Source organism: Trachurus trachurus (assembly GCF_905171665.1).
Source record: "Trachurus trachurus genome assembly, chromosome: 6".
NCBI classification, from domain to species: domain Eukaryota; kingdom Metazoa; phylum Chordata; class Actinopteri; order Carangiformes; family Carangidae; genus Trachurus; species Trachurus trachurus.
The window spans coordinates 414499-435901 of record NC_139897.1 but is presented as its reverse complement, the minus strand read 5'-3'; the positions used below and the strand labels follow the sequence as shown (position 1 = coordinate 435901).

General features: G+C 39.0%; 2 protein-coding genes across 5 annotated transcripts; both read right to left on the bottom strand.

Moving 5' to 3' along the window:
• Window positions 1–584: 584 nt before the first annotated feature.
• Window positions 585–10971, bottom strand: hbp1 (HMG-box transcription factor 1). Of its 4 annotated transcripts, none has more exons than XM_083974048.1 (11): window positions 10932–10971; window positions 9471–9644; window positions 9161–9341; window positions 7479–7599; window positions 7230–7344; window positions 6719–6837; window positions 5040–5196; window positions 4691–4835; window positions 3953–4240; window positions 2753–2894; window positions 585–2632 (listed from the first exon to the last, which is right to left on the bottom strand). In XM_083974048.1, exons 2-11 carry the CDS (start codon window positions 9541–9543, stop codon window positions 2615–2617), a joined length of 1359 nt encoding a protein of 452 aa, XP_083830174.1. In that variant the 5' UTR covers window positions 9544–9644; window positions 10932–10971; the 3' UTR covers window positions 585–2614. The 4 variants fall into 4 exon arrangements, with proteins under 4 accessions (XP_083830174.1, XP_083830175.1, XP_083830177.1 ...); XM_083974049.1 differs by lacking the exon at window positions 10932–10971 and adding an exon at window positions 10890–10915; XM_083974051.1 differs by lacking the exon at window positions 10932–10971 and adding an exon at window positions 10785–10803.
• A 1535-nt stretch (window positions 10972–12506) lies between these two features.
• Window positions 12507–20008, bottom strand: prkar2b (protein kinase cAMP-dependent type II regulatory subunit beta). The gene is made up of 11 exons (XM_083974502.1): window positions 19729–20008; window positions 18614–18649; window positions 17509–17561; window positions 17285–17368; window positions 16370–16476; window positions 16056–16209; window positions 13534–13635; window positions 13373–13447; window positions 13201–13269; window positions 12966–13101; window positions 12507–12858 (listed from the first exon to the last, which is right to left on the bottom strand). Exons 1-11 carry the CDS (start codon window positions 19991–19993, stop codon window positions 12725–12727), a joined length of 1215 nt encoding a protein of 404 aa, XP_083830628.1. The 5' UTR covers window positions 19994–20008; the 3' UTR covers window positions 12507–12724.
• Between the last annotated feature and the right edge of the window lie 1395 nt (window positions 20009–21403).

Here is a 21403-nt window from a genome sequence, read left to right as displayed (position 1 = left end):
ACAGGGCAAAATCCTAATAAAACGCCAAGATCTAATTGTTTGTGAAGCTTGGGGCACTTTTAAAACTTTTGGAAGACCTGTAAACTTTTTTTTAATGGCACCCGTGACCCTTCTGCTGAAGGCCTCCAAAGTTTCGGAGAAAGTTAAGCAAAAATGAAATTTGACATCTGAGTGCCGTCGTTTATTGCACCTTTAATTATTGTTACAAGACATTAAAGATGAACTGAGAATGCACAAATGATGTTTAGGCTTCAACTGCTACTTCACATGCTCAGTTGCTTCACACAGGAACATTCTCCAACACCTCTGCTTCCACACTAAAGGGATGTGGTTTCTTGTAATACACCATGACAAGATCTGAAAAATGCATTTAATTTCTGATCACAAAGCTACAGTATCATGCAATTCTTAGATTTCTGTTTAAAAGGCTTGTGGGGTGTTGACCATTGTTATTTCGTGAGGCATGTAGTGTTATATAGCTCATCTTTTCAGACTCTCCCTTGTCCACTATAGTAATCAAGTAATGCCACTAAGATATTCATAAATATATATAACTAAAACTAAAACTATATAACTACCCACTGTCCAGAAATCATATGAGGCTTCTTTGTTTTAACCTTATGGTAAAAGGGTAATATCTTGCTTTTCTAATGCAACCACTGCATGTTCTAGTTTCCTAAACCATACCACATATCATGTGGCATACAGTACAGACTACTGTCCATATAATCATATCATCTTTCAGAGCAAAGAGGATTGAGATTTTGATATTTATCATCAAGAAGCAGCTGGTTGTCTTCAAAACAAAAATGGAGAGATGGATCTGTCAAATCAGTAATAATATTGACTATTATTACCAGTAGTTTCTTTGTTTGTTTTCTTTCAATGTGATTGTTCAAGTATAGGCAGCAAAAGAAGTTCAACAAGTTCTTCACTTCACACCTAACTTTGTCAGTTGATATTTAGAAAAAATGTGTTCCTTTGAAACAATCTCCAGTTAAAAGCTTATGATAATGTGTTATTCATTTTGAATATCATTTTTCATTGACAGAGGAAGAGGCCAATGTTCCAGTGAGTATTACGTTCAATTAAATCATTTAACATTGCCCTCCTTGAGCCACAAGGTGAATAAACATGAGAATGAACATGCTGTTTTTTTTATGTGGCAGAGCAGTAGAGAAACAGGAATAAAACACACTTATCTGTGTTGTTACCTGGAGGCATCAAGCTTTACTGATTGGATGTTTTAGATCAGTGGATACCAACAGCTCTTAAAGCTTCAGACAGAGTTTATCTGGTTTAGTGTGCTGTTAAAGGAGACACACTTGTCTTGAGGAAGGTGATAATCATTCAATATTAAGGACATCCAAAAAACATGAATGCATTTTCAAATACAAAGCCAAGAATCCACACAGGTTGTGATTACAATTTACAGCTGAAAAAAAAAAAAAAAACACTTGGATAAGATGGACAATTTAAAAAAATATTTATAATATGATACATGTGATATTTTGTGCAAGAGGTTTCTGGGGCTGCAAAACCTGTACATTATGAACAAAGCACTTAAAACTCATTAGCGACCTGAAGGCAGAACACAGCTACAGAGCCATGATTGTGTCAAACGGCTAACTATGAAGATACTTGCTGTTTTTATCCACCTTTTTCCGAACGTCAAAAACGTAAGCCGGTTGTAAAACGCATGGATCACGGATCATCACACTTTAACAATGGATATCACACAAATGGACATCCGTGTTAAAAGCCGGCGTTAATAGATCCATGCGTCTACCGCAACTATAAAACAACGACTGAAACCATGGAAACGTAAACATACAATTCCACCGGAAGTGCAAAACCGGCTTCCGGTTTTGACGTTCGGAATAAGGTGGATACAAATGGTTTCCATCAGTATACAATGGCTGTATAGAATTAGATTACATTTTTATATAAAGTGCAGAAGAAAAAAAAAACACTTACAGTGAAGGCCTGAAGTGCCTCGTGACTAAGTGTAAACCCACCACCACACACTGAAAGCCTTCTCATCATATAGCCAGGTGGTTGAGCTAAGTTAATTCAAAGACATGGCAGGGCAGTATTGCAAACTGTTGGCCTTAGTTCTGCTACAGAATATAGACTGTTTATAAAATGTATGAAAAGGGTTACCAATATGTGCAACATATTGGATTTTACAAATATAATCAATATGAGCATTTGTGTAAAGTTGCCTATCTTCCCCTCTCATATATAGACACGACTTGGTTATGGTTCCTTCTGCACTGATGTATAGCACCATGGGCTCTCATTTGTCTCAACCTTGAAGATGAAATGACCTGAAATAAATGAAAGGCTTCATTCCTTTTTCAGGGGAAAAATACATTTTTGACATAAAGATATAAGAAAATATATGCACTGTTAGTGACTAGATTACATGTTTTCTTTATAGTTCATAATTCTAGTTTGTCTTAATGTTTCAAGATTACAAAAAAGAAGTGAATTCATAATCACAGTTAAGTCTCAAGAAGACAAGAGAGCAAAGAGGCATCAAGTGGTCCATCAGACTCTGTGGCACCTCTCCACATCAAAACACCAGCAGCAGGGGATTCTGAGGGATTATCTAGGTCTGCTGGGAACCCTGTTAAAAGATGACATGAACAAGAGGTACACATTAGGAAGGAAGAATTGGAGTTAATGATTTAACAGGTCAGTATATAATCTGAAAAAATGTTATTGTTTCTGTGACCTCAGTCCTTACTGAATTGGTTCTTTTACGTTTCCAGCAGTCTGGATTTAGTCTTTTCTGCTCTTCAGCCAGAGCTTTGGCCTCCATGGTGTACATCCTTCTCTCCTCATTCTTCATCTTCTTCCACTTATCACCCAGGATGACGCTAATGGCTCTGGAGTGAAAGGTTAGAGACAGAAAATGAAAGACTCCAAAACACACATATAAACAGGTGTGGATCTATTGCTCTTTAAAATGAGAACATGCTATCACATTTTAAGCCTCTGTTCCTATGTGAGGACATATGGAATATAATGGTTCACAAAAATAAAATTGCAGGCGGTGGTGCCTGATGATAATTCTACACTTCGAAAAATATCCTGTGTGGTCATGTAGTACAGCAGGTCTCAATAAAGGAAGATGAATTGGTCCAGCTCTGGTTCAGAAATAAGTCAATTGCTCACTTTAGTTTTGAATGGTACTTTGTAAAGATGCAAGCATTATTAATTTAATTGAGCCACTGATCATCCACAGCTTATCACTTCAGTAATCAATACACCGGTTAAATAATTGCAGAAGTGCAAATGTGACCCCAAGAGTCCCCATGTAACAGACTGTAACACTTTGACTCTGGCCAACATGATGGATGAGATTGAGCATGTGCTTTTTTTTTAATTTCCAGTCCGAAGGCCCCCCCCCCAAGTCACACAAACATGCATCTTTTGGAAATGGATAAGTGGACAATTCAAGTCATTACCAGACTACACAGTCACACACATGCCACATTTCTCTCATAGTATGTTTACAGTTTGATAGCACTCTTTAATGTTCATTTATTGGCCACATTGTAACCAAACCATATGACATCCTGATCCTGCAAAGGTCACATGTTCGTGTTCAGTGAACTGTCACTAAACTCTGCCCTGAAAATGGACATCTCACATTTCTAATGATGGTAATTAAATATAGATCAGAGCAAGTACAAGGGATGCTGCAGTAACTACAAAAAGTGATATAACAGCAAGGATGATAACCTTTCAATTTCCAAACACTTTGCAGTACCTCTAGTCATTAAGTGTTGAACAAAGGTGAAATTTGACCTGTGAATCTGCTGGAGCTGGCTAGCACAGCAGTTAAACAGGTTTTAAATATCTAGACAATTTTGCTTTTCAAAAGAGACCACCATGTTACATAATAGTGTGAATAAATGCACCTGAGAATATTGACTTTTACCTGTTATCCTTCCCAGGATACATCTGTGTGTATTCCACTCTGTACTTCTTGGCAAAGAGCATGAAGGCATTCATTGGCCTCTTGCATTTTGTAGGCGTGGCACTGCTGGCTGTCCCTGAGCTGTGCATCCTGTTTGATTTGCTACTTGAGGACTGTGGAAAGCTGGAGTGCTCAAGCTTATCACAGTCTGGACTGACAGCACCGCCGCTGGACAGGGAGGTCCTGCGCTGACGAGCCATGCTGCTGAGAACATACACTGCTGAGGAATCTAGTGGGGTGAAGTCATAACTGCGTAGAGAAGGAAAGAAAACAGGGTTTTGTGTTAACAGTATGTGCACACCATTAGGCCAATACCACTGTCATTTCAAAAATGTTCTACACTGCAACATACTGAATTTCAAGACCATTTTACACTTTTATATACACTACGTACAATTACAACTGACCCTAACCGTATGTAAACAAAAATGGGAGAGAGAAATGAACACCATGAAACAATATAATGAGTTCATAAATATCTTGGTGTCATGTAAAAAAAAAAAAGATTGCACTTTTCTTATACAGTGTAATTATTTCTGCAAGTCTTTCCAACCTGAATTGACGCTTGCACATTATCAGCTACACTTACCAACATAAGCAAAACTTTGTTGTTAGAAGGAAAATTCACTTTGCTTTTCTGATGATGACTAAAGTATTTTATTTCCCCAAATGAAGTACACATTATTTAGGAGAAAGCACCTTCTGAAAGTGTCAAAGACCACGGAGTCATCACAGTTAATTGCATCTGGGTGGTTTGGTGGCAGGCACACGTCGCCAAGCTGCATTTCATAGCAAGGGATCCCATGGTGCACCACAGTAAGGCTTGGATAAAAGGAAGACCAACCTGGAGAGGGCAGACGACAGAAAAAAAAAAACACTTTGACCACAATGGAGGTGTCTGTTGGCACATTTCTAAATAGTGCTCAAAATCAAGTTTTCATCTTTTACCAACAGATCTGACATTTATTTTTTTATCAATCACATTTATCAAATACAAATGTTAACTTGTCTTTTTTGCAGTATATCAGGAAACAAAGTTATGAATTACCTTTATTTTTGACAAAAAAAGGGTGATCTAGTCGGCACTCAGCTGTTAAAAGACCATCATCAGGTGAACCAGGGTCGAAGGTCAGCTTCAGAACTGCCTGGCCAAAAGATACTGTCTCTTCATGGCTTACCAACTTCAACCCATCTGATCCATATCTCTGTAAATGAAGCAAAAGGCCAATAAGAGAAGTCACAACTCAATCTAATTCAACACAATACTGAATATTTGGTGCCTGATTATCTGTTCAAAATGTTCTATCATGGCTATTAGAACAATCACCACTTAAAAAATCAGCAACACAAGAATGTGCTTCAAGACTCATTGCTGCAATTTTAGGCCTTGTTCAGACTGCCACACAATCTGATCCAATTTTTACAAATCGGTTTCAAACCACACATGGAGGTGGTTTCAAATGCGGTTCTGATCGGATTTTGAACAGATCCAATTGAATGTGAATGGCTCTGTTCAAATATGCCGAAAGTGTCCTCTGTGTCACTCGAGACGCGAGATGAACAAAAGCAACAACAATGACGACGGCGCATTAAACGACCAACATAACATGCTCTCGCATCCAGAAATGTGAGTGACACATCACATCGTCCAACATCCCCAGCACACCAGGCAGGCATCACTGCTCCACCTGCACCAAACCGTACCACTGTCATTCCAGTGGTGATGGCAGCACCACTCAGCCGTCACCTCAGCTGCTGTCGCTTCTCTTCACTTAACAGACTTTTATTGTTTATTAGTAGATTATTTGCGGTGCAGCTCCACAGGATTTGGGACAGAACAAGCACAGGTCACTGTCGTCCGTTTTGTTTAGTTTTTTTTCTGGGAGTAGCCTGATACCATAGAAATCAATGTGGATAAGAGACACGCAATATAGACACACGCAGAACGGATCTGATGCCCTACAACGGAAGAAAGGGGTAACTCCTCAGAGTGCAGTTCTGAGAAAAATTTGTTTAAAGTATTTTTGTTGTCTAGTCAACTGTATTGAACTTAGTTGGTCAAATCCTTGCTTTTGCAAGTAGTAGTAGTAAAATATTTAACTCAAACTTAACATTTTACCATTATTTCAGAGTTACCTCTGTCTATCTGTGCATTGAGGCAAAATATAAGCTGGCCATACAACGCAAGAAAGGCCACTGGTTCATAAAATGGTAGTAGCCTGTTGTACAGTAGGGCGTGTTGTGCATTCTATACACAGATAGAAAAGGGGAACTCATGTTACGGTGTTCTGTTTCCCCACAGCTTTGGGTAGTTCTATACACAGACAGAATAAGGTAACTGATGTTAAGGTGTTCTTTTGTTGTTTCACCACAGTTTTGGGGAGTTACAGTGAAAACCACCCACAAATATATCCCAAATAAGATAACTTTGAGTCAAGATATTTATCCACATGATGTTGCAGACCTTTAATGTCCCAAAAATGACAACCTTCTTGCATTGTAGGGCAGTAATGCAATCTGAACAAGGCCTTTTACTCACCTAATGATGTTTTACTGTTAGTCTGCCACCTTGTGGCTATTCCAAGCCACTGACAACCAAAGACAACCGGAATGTGTCACTAATACATTTAACAATGCAACACTACTACGTATGATGGGCATAGGTGGGAGGTTTTCCACCCTATAGCAAATTGTACAGATATTTTAAGACACAGTGAAATAACTTACCTTTCGAGAGGAGGAACATGGCATCATGGTTTCATCATCTGAGTCATCATCTGAATCCCGGAGTTCATCCGCTTCCTGCCACTCAACATTAGGACCTCGATGGAAGCGCAGGCGAGTCCCTAAATATCACAGCAACATGATAAAAAAAGCAGATGTCCATTGATACTGATAGGAGACTGTCCAAAACAGTTTTGATTGCATGTTTAGTTTTCATCAGCAGAGTTTTAGGCCATAGCAAACTAACAGATAAGGCCTTCTTTTGTTTTGTTTTTTTTAACAGACAGGTATAATTTTTTGACAAACACATCCTACAAAAAAACATCATCCTCATCATATTTGAAAGTGTATTGATCTATGTTGCATTTGTTTAACATTATATAAACATTGTTGACATTAAAAGATTTGAGAACATTCATTAATTCGAATTGCATCCTAATGGACAGTGCCTTTAAGCTAAGAGGTTTACTTGTCAAGAACATGCTTTTCTCCCAAAAAATGTGTATTTATGCACCTTTAAGAAAGCAATGCCACGCTGTAGAGGGCCAGGAGTGGGACCAGGCCATGTCTTCATCATCAGAGAAGGATGAGGACATTGAGAACACTCCAGACTCCGACTCACTGCTGGCCTGTTGCAGATGATAAAACATCTTACAATGACATCAGTAAAACTAACTGTTTCATGGTGCATGTTATACAAAAATTGATTTGGAAATAATCACTGATTCTACAACAATAGATGAGGCTCAAGGCTCAAGGTTACCCTGACACGCCTGCGCTCCCTAAGGTGGCCTCTGGACGGGTTGGGTGCACTACTGGCTAATGGGGGCCGCGCGTAGGAATGTAAACTATTACTGCTGCCAAAGATGTGGACTGGAGATGATCTGAAAAAAAAAGACAATGGTATTAATACAAAGTGTTTGTCAGTTGGTTGGTTGGTTAGGTGTCATTCACATACAAAATCCTTCTTGGACTAAACAAAGAACGAAAAGGGTCAGGAAAAGAGAATATAATGGTGACACTGTATAAATCCAGTCACATTTTTAGGGGTCATTTCATGTCTTGTATGTGACTACTCCATGCAATTTGGAATACCCCCAGCTATACAAGGGTTTACTTATGTTGTTATATGCACAGTTGTATCTATTTTTGTGTAATGTCTCTTGTGTGTAATCATTAAAGTAGCTAGACTGTGGCCGAAAGTGTTGCTGCAGTCAAATTCAAAATACTGCAGCGCGTTGTTTCCCCTCCCCCCTCGTCCCCAGACTTGAGGTTGCCAGATAGCCACACGCTAACCTCTGCCTTGCTCCAGCTTTGTGGCTATCGGTACCCCGAGGCACACTCAGGCCCCATCCACACGAAAACGCGGCTTCACTGAATCCGATCTTTTTCTTAATCGTTTTGAAAAAAATCTCTGTAAACACGGCATCGTTTTCAAAAATATCTGCGTCCACACGATCACCTGAAAACGACCCAAAACGCTGTAGTACCTACATACTGCAGGCGTGTGTGTGGAGTGTATGTGTCGCTGTAGCGCTGCCTGCCACACATAAGACAGCTGAAGAAGACGTGAAGTCCCCGCTGTAATTCAATAGAAGAAGTTCCCCGCTGTATTCAAACTCAAACATGGGATTAAATGTTGACAGGGAGTCGTGTCAGAGTAAATATGATGATCAGTGATGATTAAACAGGAGCGATTCAGCCGCAGCGTCTGAGCGACGCGACGTTAGTCGGCCGTTGTTGTTGTTACGTGCATAGACTGTCAGTGTGCAGCTGCTGCTGCAGCGGTGTGTGTGTGTGTGTGTCTCAGGTTACAGGTAGAGCGGCGGGGGGCATGACATCATCGTTTCAGAAAAAGTCCGTATTGGCCGTCCAGACGGATACGCTGGGGCGGCGTTTTCAAATTTTCCCACTCTGGGACCCGTTTTCAAAAAATACCGTTTTCACCCCCTGAAAACGCCGGATCCGTGTGGACGCGAGGCCAATCCGATAAAGTATTTATCCGGATTCGAAAAAAACGGCCTCGTCTGGACGGGGCCTCAGTCTACAGTCTCAAAGTTAAGATAATCATGCCTCTCTATAATATGTTAGACTGCATTATTGAGAGCGATGAAGCAGCAGTACATCTACATCTGTTATCATAGTAAAATATCTCCAGCCGAACTGACCAGGCCGGACTCATCTCATGAACCGTTCCACACGTTCACCATCACTTTATTTGCCGTTGGCTCCACTTTCACTCACTTCCTCCGTCTTTTCCTACTTTCACTTTATAATTCTTTCCTTTAGCGTAAGCTGAGATCTTTTTTTATCTCCGCAGCTCAGTGGGAACTGGCAACCTGGAGGCCGAAATGCCACTGACTCTGTGACATATGATTACTTTCCATACATTTCTTAGATACAGCTCCTTTAAATGTAGCTGAAAACTACTACATATTTACAAACCTCTTATGAGGGGCATCCTTCAGCAAAGGGCTTTGAGGACTTGTAGCAATGTTAGCCAGCTCAGCAAGCCAATTGGTGCTGGGGGAGCAGCTGAGATCTTGGTGAGACACTGCTGCTCCAACCTGAAATAAACCTGGTGATCTCTGGTCTTCCTCCACCTCCTGCAGCTCTGGCATGTCATCTGATAAAAGGTCAAAATTAATATTCACAAAACACATTAGATTTAAAAAAAAAAAAAAAAAAAAAAGCTCAGTCTGCTTAAATGTGACTTCTTGTTGGTATAGGTTAGTGGTATTGGTTAGTATTTTACCATAGTCCATGTGGCACCCAGGTGGGGATGGCAGGTCTTCAATACACTTGAGGGGATCAAAGGGCTCATCCATTCCTACAATGTTCTGTCGTTTACTCTATTGTTTGTATTTTTTACTTAAACTGGCTACAGGTCCGGTTACTCAGTCTCCATCATCATCCTCTGTCACGTCAGCTGGTTAAGGCAAAAACAAAAGACAAAATTAGAATTTCACACAGTGAAACTGCAACACAGTTTTACAACGCTGTTATATACCCACCCATAATGAAAATGGACTATGTGATATATAGATCTGAATAGTAGTATGAGTATTTTTGGTGGTAATACTTTAGACATAATGAAGGGATCAATGGAATGAAAAATATTAGATATTTGTTAGATATAGCATAACAGCAGATGAAATATCATTCCCATAGCCTACTGCAATAAATCATTACCGGAAACGTCACGTATTGCGTTAACACAACGTAAAAGGTAGACTGTCTTTAGGAGATCCTTTGTCTCTGTATCGACACAGTTAACCACTGTAACTGGTCATGTGACACGCTGCGTGGAGGCCTTGTTTGTAAACTAAAAGGGATTTTAGCGCATGCGTACCACAGCTCATTCATTCATAACTGCGTAGCAAAAGTGACTAATATGCAAAAATCGTCTTTAAAGCGTCGTGTTGAGGCTCGAAAATAAAAAGTTAACGATAAATACGACATAATATTAAGGACACACTTGATTTCATGTTTATAGAGGCGCAACGTAAAGAAAAAAAAACGTACAAAATGATTTTTAAAAAGTCCCCTGAGTATTGAATATATACATTTAAAAAAAAAGGAAGAACTAACGGTCATTTGCGAACTGTGACAACCGAGCAGCGTTTGCTCTCTGGGCTACGGGTGGATAACCCGACGGCGCTGCCATTTCTTATGTAAAAAAAAAAAATTAAAAAAAAGAAAACAACATGTAATTAATAAAACCTTTCTTTAGTAGTATCGTATCCAAAAGAGCGCGTGAGACCCAGGCTTGTTATTGTCTCAATCCTTATTAAAAACAACAACAGCCTGCTCAAACCTAGGGGCTGTCGGGTTTAACACTGTAAACAAAAGAATGTCAACAAGTTGAGGCATGACGCAACCGCTCTGCCTCGCGCAAAATGAATGACACGAAACACTCCGGAGACCTAACAACTACATTTACATGCCACCTAGAGCACATTTAACCGACTGAATGTCGTATTTCGGACTACAAAACTGCTGTCGGATGGGTTTGTCTAAAACAGAAGAACAACAAGCACCGAGCGAAGAAAACACGTCGAGCACAAACCTGCGATTCGACAACACACAAGCGCGTGACAACCCTACTAAAACACGGTGTAAGAATTGCAGTTACACGGATTACACAATGCCCGAGTTTGAAATTATTGTGAACCTTTTATTTCTTCGAAAAGAAGTAGTTCAACTTCCCACTTACCAGACCTGTCGCCATCAAAAAACTCTCTGGCATTCACTCGAGGGGTGGGAATGAATGGCTCCAGAGGACGCCTGCTATTGGTTATTAGGAACGTCAATCATAGGAATCCAGGCAATATATTGGTCAATGTTGTTGAGAAAAATGTACATGGCGGGGCCTAGTTTGTTATTCATCATATTATTGGTTGAAAGTACATGCCTGTTACTACCCAGTAACAGCTGATTGGCAATAACAGGAACAATACACGATTTTTTTTTAATCTGCAATGTTGCAATTTCAGCAAAAAGAAAAGTAGGCACTTGGTAACATTTAATTTTAGATTTGTTTATGTTTGATCACTTTCACTATTTACCACAAGATCTGGCGAATAACTGTATAGATACAGAATGAATGAATGATGAATGCATGAGTGGTGAATGGACAAGCTTAAATCTTGTACTATTTCCTTGTCTTCACAAACAAACACATGTGACACGAAATATAGAAACAAATGTTCTTTATTGACATGAAAAGTGAAACATACAGTACTTTCAGCCAGTATTATGGGTTTGCCCTCCGAAATAACAAGTAGCCTACTTCTACCTGCATAAAGGGGGTAAATAAATCTAGAATATTTAAAATTTAAACCAGCTTTAAACAGCTTAAGATGCAGTATACCACAAACACAATACGGGGGACTTCAATTCATGATTTTGAAAAGACAGAGAGGACCCATGTTAAATTTCTGCTCAGATGGAAGTTCAGAATATGTGTTTTCAAATTGTTTGGCAGAGGTAGACAGCAATAATCAATGTAATAAAATAGTAACATGTTTCACTAACACAAAAAACATGATGAGTTAAATTTGATACTAAAACACAGGAAAATCAGTTGTGTCAAGACTTTGCCAATGATGGCTACAATGTAGTGGGGCACCTTATCAAATTAAGAGTGAGCCTATACAGTAATAGTAAATACTAATTCAAATTTTACAGCAATATGTTGTATATTCTTACAAAACTATTTTTATTTTGTTTTTTTATTTTTTGCAAAAGCATAATATCAGGCTACCAGCCACAAACACTTACCAACAATGATAATACAGTTTATGAACATGTATTTAAGGGATTAAATCTTATGATGAACAAAAATGCATTGTAAAAACGTTAAAGTACTGCCATGTCTACATTCTGTTGTGATCAAAAAGTGAACAATGATATTCAAACACGGAAACCAATTTCCTATACAATTTCTTTACAATTTATGATTTGTTTATGGTTTCATTTGTCATGTCGAATCATGTCATATCACAGCACCTCATGCTGCTAGTGTTAGTGTTCTTGCCAAAAATTACAACAGAATGTGACGTACGTATATGCTCACAAAGTAAGAAATTAGCTTTGGCATATGGTTTTAACAAACAATGTTTAGAAATGTACAAACAACATCATACTGTAGTTTTAACTAGAACACTGTGGCAAAAAAGGTGAGAGTTAACAAAAGTATCAGTATCCTAACAGATATTGCATCTGACAGTGGCAAACAAAATGTACACTTACATCTTTAAGGTGAGAAAAGAGGTTGTGAGAAATCTAATCTAACCAAGCTTTAAGCAACTCTGCTTTGGCTTTAGTGATAACACTCTGTAGCAACTTTGTCTTACATGGGATTCTATAGTTTGATTTATCTGATATACAAATATCTTGGTGTGTGATTACATTTCTTTTAAGAAAAACCTTTTAAGTACTTACAGGGGAAAACATCCATACAAACCTATTTTTCCATCCACCTTTTCATGGTCCATTGGAGCCATCTCATGCAGTCTGCTGCTCAATCCCAGGGCCACTTGCAAACAGGGTGACCAGCTGCTCCTCATAGTTTGCAATGTTTCTCTTCATGATGTCCATGCATGGGCCCAGCAACCTCTCGAAAGCTTGAATATCCATCACTAAAAAACAAAACAAAACAGAAGAAAATGAATGGAGAGTGTAAAATAACTGGCCCTATCTTAAATATTTTATATTCAGGAATCTATAAAATTGCAAAATTATTTACCCAAGCATTTGACACTGCCCACAGCATATGCTGAAGCAGCTCTAGGCTTGTTTGTGACAAGAGCCAACTCCCCAAAATACTGGCCCCTTGAGCATGTGGCAATATCAACCTCCTCTTCCTCCTGGTCTTTTTTCGTCTGTCAAGAAACAAAATTATACAATAACACAACAGAAAACACTATAGATCTGACTATACTGTACATTTAGAAATCAAAATGAAAACTGGTCAAACGTACCCTGCTTCTTGTCATGGTGATTCTAACTTGGCCAGACTCAACAATGTAGAAGGAATCTGCTAAATCACCCTGTGACACAAAGTATTAATGCAATTGTATATAAAAATAGATGGTCCTATTTTCAAAAAAATAAAGGAAATCCATGAACAGAACATACAAAGAGACTCATCACCTGAGCAATAATCTGCTGTGAATCATTGTACGCCTTAGTGGATAGCACATCTACAACCTTCATTCTCTCTGAGAGCTGTGGATGAAAAGACATTTGGTTGACAGTGGTTTTAATGTAAATGCACAGGTCAGATATTTAATGCAGAAGGTGATCCCCCAAACCTCCAATGAAGTAAGCAGTGGTAGCGTTTCAATGAATGCCTCATACAGCCTCCTCTTCTTGGCATTGTTTTTCACTATGATCCTCCTGAATGTCAGACGATCCTGAAGGAGATTTAAAGAAAGGGCATAATATTTGTGTTTAAAGACACAATGCAATAAATTTTACATGAATTCTTATCTTGTGTTCTTGCATTATTTGTAAGTCACAATCAGTCAGTCACCATCCCATCCCATCCCGCCCATTTTTTCTTCCTGCAGTAGGGGAGAGAATGAACATTGCTTCCCCCTTCTTCCTCTATGATTGGAGTGCCATTCAAGCAATCCACCAAAAATGTCCACTGCAAAAACTCAAACATCTTACCAAGAATATTTGTCTTATTTCTAGTCAAAATGTCATTTCTAGTCAAAACAAATCTCATTATACTTACAATGACTCATCAAATAAAAAGTAGCTTGTTTTTAGACACTTTTTACTTCTTTCGAGCATATTTTCACTTGAAATAAGTAGAAAAATCTGATAGTGGAGCAAGTGTTTCTTCCTTATTACAAGCACAAATAACTTGCTTTCACTGGCAGATTTTTTTAAAACTTATTTCAAGTGAAAATTTGTTTGAAACAAGTGAAAATGATATAAAAACAAGTACATTTTTATTTTAAGTGGAAAGAGATTAGTTTTGACTAGAAATGAAATATTTTGACAAGAAATAAGACAAAAATTCTTGGAAAGATTTTGAGTTTTTTGCAGTGTCAGAGTTATAATGATAATGAGATGCATGGCGATGGCCATAATTACGAATATTGTCGCAGTTCCTGCATTCTCTTAATTTCTGGATGAGCAGAAGGCTGTCAATCTTTCAATCAATTTAACTGATATGAACCAGAATTTTTCAAGTAAGTAAGACATCTCCTGCAAACCAGAACACTACTCAGGATATTATAACCACGCCCTTTCTTTCGGTGATGAAATTTCATAAAGCTCAAGGTTGCAAGCAATCTCAGCAAGATGATGTGCAGTTCAGTTACAAATAATGACCACTAGGGAAGTTTATGATTACACATGGAACTGCTTAGGGCGCCCTCTAACAGTCAAAATAAAAAACAAAGCAAAATCATACCAAAACAGGCCAATATTTGTCTTTAGCCCTAGAACTCAGAGAAATGTAGTATTAATCAGGCTACCACTAAATCACACTTCAGTCCCAGGTATAAATCAGACTTGCGCTGCCATATGAATGTTTGCACAGAAGCCCCATCAGCAGCACTATTCCTCCTCAGTTTAGGTGATGAACACAGCTAGCTAGCTTGTTCACAAACTCAAACACACATTATAAATACCCAAGTAAACAGAAGAAACAGTTGAGATCTGCACAGTGATGACACAACAAAGCTGTTACCCACGGTTTAAGGACATAACCCTTGCTGAGTCGTTAATAAACCAGCTGCTTTACAGAAAAAGTTCAAGTAGCAGCTGAATATTCAAGACAGCTGTTCTGGACTCAATTCATGAAATAGCTGGATGTTGTGTAGGAAAAATATCACTAAACTGAAACTCAAAAAGAAATCATAATCATGCTCTGTGGTGCTGGCGGCCCCACTTTTCATATTTTGATTTTAATTTGAAGTCAGCTGCCTTTCTAGAGTTGCATACTCCTATGTTTTCATATTCAGTTTACACATGAATTGTTTGTTTTAATATGAATTAGTGAAGGTGTATAAATGATATCCAGCAGCATTATTAGCACTCTTTTTTAGTTGGGTTCTGTGGGTTTTACCTATGTGAGTCATGATATATGATCTTGCTCATGATACAAGGTACCAGCACAGATAACTTGGGTTATTAAATCCTGTAAACTCACAGTACAGACATCCACTATACATAAATGGGGGTCTGTGTGGAGAGGGTCTTCTTGACCTTTCGGTTTGTGGGCGTGCAGGTTGAGGACGACCTGACCTGGGGCACAGAATCATGGAGCTGATAAAGAAGGCAGAGCAGAGACTCTACTTCCTGAGACTCCTCAGGAAGAGCCACCTCTCCCAGAAGCTGCTTGTAGTCGTCTACCACTGCTGTAGTGAGAGAGTCCTTATATAATACTGCCTGTACGTATGGTACACTAGCTGCACAACAGCAGAAAAGAAGGCGTTCCAGAGAATCTCTCCCCTATCTATCTATCTATCTATCTATCTATCTATCTATCTATCTATCTATCTATCTATCTATCTATCTATCTATCTATCTATCTATCTATCTATCTGTCTGTCTGTCTGTCTGTCTATCTACTCTGTCTGTCTGTCTGTCTATCCGTCCGTCCGTCCATCCATCCATCCATCCATCCATCCATCTATCTATCTATCTATCTATCTATCTATCTATCTATCTATCTATCTATCTATCTATCTATCTATCTATCTATCTATCTATCTATCTATCTATCTATCTATCTATCTATCTATCTATCTATGTGTCAATAGTCTGTGCATGAGACCATCTGAGTTCTTGCATGAGGATTTCATGGTCTACTCACTAGGCACCAAACGGCTCCAGGTGAGGTGGCGATTATTGTGGCTGCCCTGGGGGTGTTGTACATCAACGCTAGTTCTCCAAAGCTGCCTCTGTCGTCATAGCAGCCTACCAGCTTCTCTGTGCCATCAACCTTCATGAAAATGTTAAACACCCCACTGAATGAAAACACAAAGCAGGAAAAAATGCAAATCAGAGAAATATCACAACACATGTCAACCATATTGATGACTTCTGAAAGTTAGCAATAGCATTGATTTGAGATAATGTTTGAAAATGACATTTAACAGTCAATGATTTGATTATGTGAGAATTTGCCTTTCAATGACATAAAAATTGTCCCCATCATCATCTTGATCAATGATGTGCTCTCCTTCTGTGCAGAACTTCTCAAACATGGCATCCAGTACCTGAGACATCTCTTCCTGCAAGGTATAGCAACAGCAACATCAAAAAACAAACAAACTTATTTTACTTAAAGGGATATTTAAACATTTTGGCAAATTCGGCTATTGCCATAATCCCTATAGCCTTAGAAGTAGGTTCATTACCTTTAATTGTCGGCGCAAGCTGTTTTTAGATCGGTGGGGCAGAGACGCGAGCTGCACAGTATTTCCACGTTTCCCTCACCAAACTAAATACACAATCCAACAACTCCAGAACACTCTCGTGGACAAGTTGTGACCTGCACATTCGCCACGCTATTAAATAATAACGTGTAATTATGTAACAAATACTCAGAACTACTTGCTTTTGTTATCACTCCGCCCAGCAGCCGTGTCTGAAATGTAGTTTCGGTTATGCATTTGCCTCGAAAACAACTCTTGTCTCGTACTTTTTCATAGCGTGGTGAATGTGCAGGTCACAACTTGCCCACCAGAGGGTTTTGGAGTTGTTGGATTGTGTATTTAGTTTGATGAGGGAAACGTGGAAATACCGTGGGTCTCCGTCTGTCCCCCGCTGATCTCAAAACAACATGCACCGACAATTAAAGGTAATGAACCTACTGCTATGACTATAGGAATTATTTGGCAATAGGTGAATTTGCCAGAATGTTGAAAGATCCCTTTAACATGTTGAAACAATCATGCAGAGTCAGTGTACCATTTCAGCTACAGATAAACAACTTTAAAACCCATGCACAGTGCGCTGAGCTGCTGTTCTCCTTGCAATTTTAGAGATGGCAGAGCACAAACCAAAGGAGTGAGGGGGCTTATGCAATAATCCACTCACCGGATCCAAATTCTTGAACAGAAGAATGTCCCTACATGATTCCTGTAGTCTCTGTCTTTGCTCATCGGTTTTTGGGTGTGTGACCTGCAAAATAAAATAAAAAAAGAATGCACCTGTGATGTGGTCACTCACATGGCTTATATCCAATAGGTCATCCATTCAGGTTCAGTTACATTCAGTCACAACAGAGAATACATATACTGTATGATAGTGCCACAGCCTACCCTTGGCTCTTTATCCTCCTCATCTTCATCAGGATTGAATGCCTCCGCACACACTGCATGTAACGTAATTCAATAAATGAATGATGGGTCAGTCACTGTTAGACAGTTGGTTAAACAAATGCCATGTTCTTAATTTTATTTATTTTCTGCAGTCAATCCAGCAGTTTGAATGAGTTTATTCCATTCTGTGGATTTGACACATTGCTTGTCTTATTTTTGCTAGTTGTTGACAGTGTAAGAGACACAGAGAACCCTACCAAACTCTCTCACCCCCACATCTCCTGTCTGTATACTACCACAATCAAATAAAGGCACAAAAAAGGAATATGACAAATTGTTTCATATAGCTACAAGTGGTCTAGCAGCAGGACTCTCATCCCAGTCTGACAATAGCAATAGTATAGTACTGTATATAGTATGACAATAGAATCTCACTGAGGATTCACTTGCATTTCATACAATAAATCTTTAAATGAACACAACTGGGCGGGTTGGTGGTGGGGTTATTTGAATAAATGTTTCATTTCATAAACAAAATAACATAATATCCATGAAACGATACACACCAGTACCAGTACTGTGTGAGATATGACTTTTACAGCCTCTAATTTCTTTGGCTTAATTTTTAATCTAAATTTTAGCCATTGTTGTTTCCAATGCAGCTGATGTTACAGTAATTGCTCATCTGTGATACAAGCTGACAAATCAACCAAGCTTCATATTATCCTTTCAGACATCAAACTATCGGTCTCGAGTACAGAAAATATATTTTGGTGAAGCTACGAACTCACTATCGAGAAAAAGAGATTATTATTAGTACTTGTCTGGATCTCCCCTCCGACATCACTCAGTGACATTAGCCAGGCTCCAGACAAAGTGCTTTCACAAACTAATAAATCAGCATCACTACAATCATGTGAAGACTGTGAGAAAAGACAGAAGGAAAAATACATGAAAGTTGCTAGTAATGGAGGTTCTCTGACGCAGCCACAGTGTTTGTATGTCAAACAGGTTTTATATATTTACAGCACTGACAGTGTCCAGAGTGTTTTTTTTCCTCAACAGAGCAGGATTTTGACAGAAATAGCTTAAACGGGCAACATACCTGATGCTCTTCTGATGAATCTGTGTATCACCGGGGCTGAAAAGCATAAAGAATATATCAACATGTGAGATGTTATCATGTCAAGTAAATCTATAATAACTAAATTTTTTGAGAGGATTAAGTTAATCCTCTAGTTTTCTCCATCTAAGGGGGCAGAGGCCTGTGCTCAATACAGATCCATATTCATTTGGGTACAACCTGAATAAGGACCGCTGCTTTGAAGTCCTTTTTACCTCTGTCATAAAAAAATTTAATGAGAAAAAAATTTAAATTTGAAACACAGCAAAACGTGCCATGCTCCAACACAATAGCTTTGGCTTGAAATATACATGAGGTAGAAGCCTCCATCATTAACAGGATGCCGGCCAGTGTTGTCTGGGGAGGAGGCTCATTGAATTATCAACAAGACAAGACGCTAAAAGGTGTGATGGTGCATGGTGATACACCAAAAACATGATAATAGTTACTTTAATGATTCCTCATGTAACCATCCCATACTGCCTAGTTAGACAACACCACTCATCTGGATGCTGTGTCAGAGCTCTAGGTTGCTATGCTACTTGCTGCACGTTATGGCAGTCCAGCACTGAAGCACTGAACCACTGTGTTCATTATGACCGCAGTCATATTTGATCAGGAAGCACCAGATGAGTTCTTGGCTGTTGCATAGATAGATAGACCACATTACTTCTGTTTTCTATCTATCTGTGGTTTGTCATATTTTTGATACACGTTCAGGCAGGGTATATAGGCCCATGATCAGGCCTGTGGAGGAAACAGAAAATTATTCAGTCGACCTAGAGGTTCATGGTCCATCTACAAACACACACACACACGCACATAGAGAGAGGGGGAGAGAGATAGACAGACAGAGAGAGCATTACAGAATGTGTCTGCATAGATTAAGCATTATTCAGCCTCCATGACCATATATGGCTAATTATAAGAGCCGTAGTGGATGCAAGGTGGCAGCGCTGGAGCATCATCATCATCACCGCACACCGTGTCTGTCCGTCTCCCACCGGGCAGCCGCCGCTCTTTATTCCCATTAAACAATGGTCATACACATTCGCTGTCATCCAGACATAGGCTATATTGTAAATCCTTAACCCTACCTATGAATTCCTCGTCATCGTCGTCGTCCTCCTCTCCGTTTTCCGAATCGATCTGCATGGCTTCGTCAATGAAATTGACCGCTTTTCCAGGTCTTGGGGCCGAATTTTGGTCATTTCCAAATGAGGCCTCTTTGGTCTCACTGTCCTTCAGCTGGGTGAAGTACTGTAACGCAAACTCGAGCAAATCCCTGGGTTGATTCCTCAAAACTTCCACGGTAAAGCTCTGTAACAGCTCCGTCAGTCCTTCAGGAATTTCTATACTCATTCCTGTTATCAGTCTATGGGATGTGGATTAAACAGGTTTGCTGAGAATTTGAAACGATCGAAATCTCACAGATCAGGATTTCCACAAAAAAAAAAGAAGCCCAAATAATCAGCAGCAGACGGGTGTAGTCAAGCCACCCCAGTCAGTCAGATTCAGAAAACCGTCCACAGCGGATCCTCTTCTTTCCTTGAATGAAAATGGCTCTGGATTTCTGGTCCAAGCATCTTCTGCTGCTTCTGGCTACAGGAAACCCACGCATGTGACCCAGGAATCCATGGCAACCACCTATCATGGGATTGCGTAGCAGCAGCAGCAGCACAGAAACTGCAGTGAGTCGCAAAATACAAATGATGAGAAAGAGAAACAGTCAGAGCTCGGGTTTCTCTGAAGAGACAGAGAGAAACAGATGATGTGGAAATATCATGTGTGTTTATAGCAGCTGTGAAACACCAGCTGTTCTGTGGCTATGCTTGTTTTTATACTCTACTACCCACCTTTCAAACCAATAATGATTAATTGTGAAAGATGGCCATATAAACCTGTAATTTAAAATGTAATAAAGACAAATTGTATATTGGTAATTAAAAAATTAAGAAAAAAATGACATAGGCCTAATCAAATCATCCACTGTGATTCATTCATAATGATATAACAGGTAAAAATGACAGCAGCTGCAATGTGCTGTAAGAAGAAACAGCCTTGCATTCATAGGCTAACTGCAGTCAGTATTAATCAAATTCATAAACTAATTGATAAAAACTACTTAAGCAAAAGGCTGTCCTTTTGGTAGTGCTGGGAGCAATTGTTATTCCAGAGGGAGAGAGAAAAATGTTTTGGTGTCATGGGACCGTTCAGGCCAATTCTCTGTGCTGCTGCTGGGAAGTTTCATATCATCAGTATCAGAAAGAATTCAACTACTGTACTGTGACCAAAACTAGAGTCTACACGCCTTTTATAGTTAGATATGGTCTGTCTGTCTGTTGCATTGAAAGCAACAAGTGATGTCCTCACAGAATACACTGGGATTTTTTTGTTTTCTTAAACCAGTAAAATGAATAACTTTCTAATTGATCATCTTTTACAGTTTACAATTCAAAGAGCTGGAGGAGGGAGAAAGATGTAAAAAAAAAAACAAAAAAAAAAAACCCAGAGATGATGACAAATAAACAGAGAAAAAAAATACACAGCAAACAGTAGGCCTATTTAGATACAGTTAGTAGAGCGTGACAAAATCCAGAGACCCACAGTTTTAAACTATGAAAAATCATTACTAAATTTGTGCACCATATTTGTAGGGATATCACCTTATTTAAAAAAAAAAATCTCAAAACATTCCTTTTTTGCTATGCCTTTCACTAGTCTGGTTTTGTTGATTTATAATTGGTCTAGTACTGGTCTTAATTTCACTTT

Bases quoted from the DNA above. Each gene is read 5' to 3' on its own strand.
- hbp1 (XM_083974048.1), bottom strand. From the start codon at position 9,543: ATGGATGAGCCCTTTGATCCCCTCAAGTGTATTGAAGACCTGCCATCC. The intron at 7,345-7,478 runs GTAACCTTGAGC...CATCTGCAACAG, and splicing joins GGGAGCGCAGGCGTGTCAGG to GCCAGCAGTGAGTCGGAGTC. The intron at 2,895-3,952 runs GTAAAAGTCAAT...CTTTCACTCCAG, and splicing joins TATCCTGGGAAGGATAACAG to AGCCATTAGCGTCATCCTGG.
- prkar2b (XM_083974502.1), bottom strand. From the start codon at position 19,993: ATGAGTATAGAAATTCCTGAAGGACTGACGGAGCTGTTACAGAGCTTT. The intron at 13,270-13,372 runs GTGATGAGTCTC...TTTGTGTCACAG, and splicing joins CACAGCAGATTATTGCTCAG to GGTGATTTAGCAGATTCCTT. The intron at 13,102-13,200 runs GTACGTTTGACC...GTTTCTTGACAG, and splicing joins TCACCATGACAAGAAGCAGG to ACGAAAAAAGACCAGGAGGA.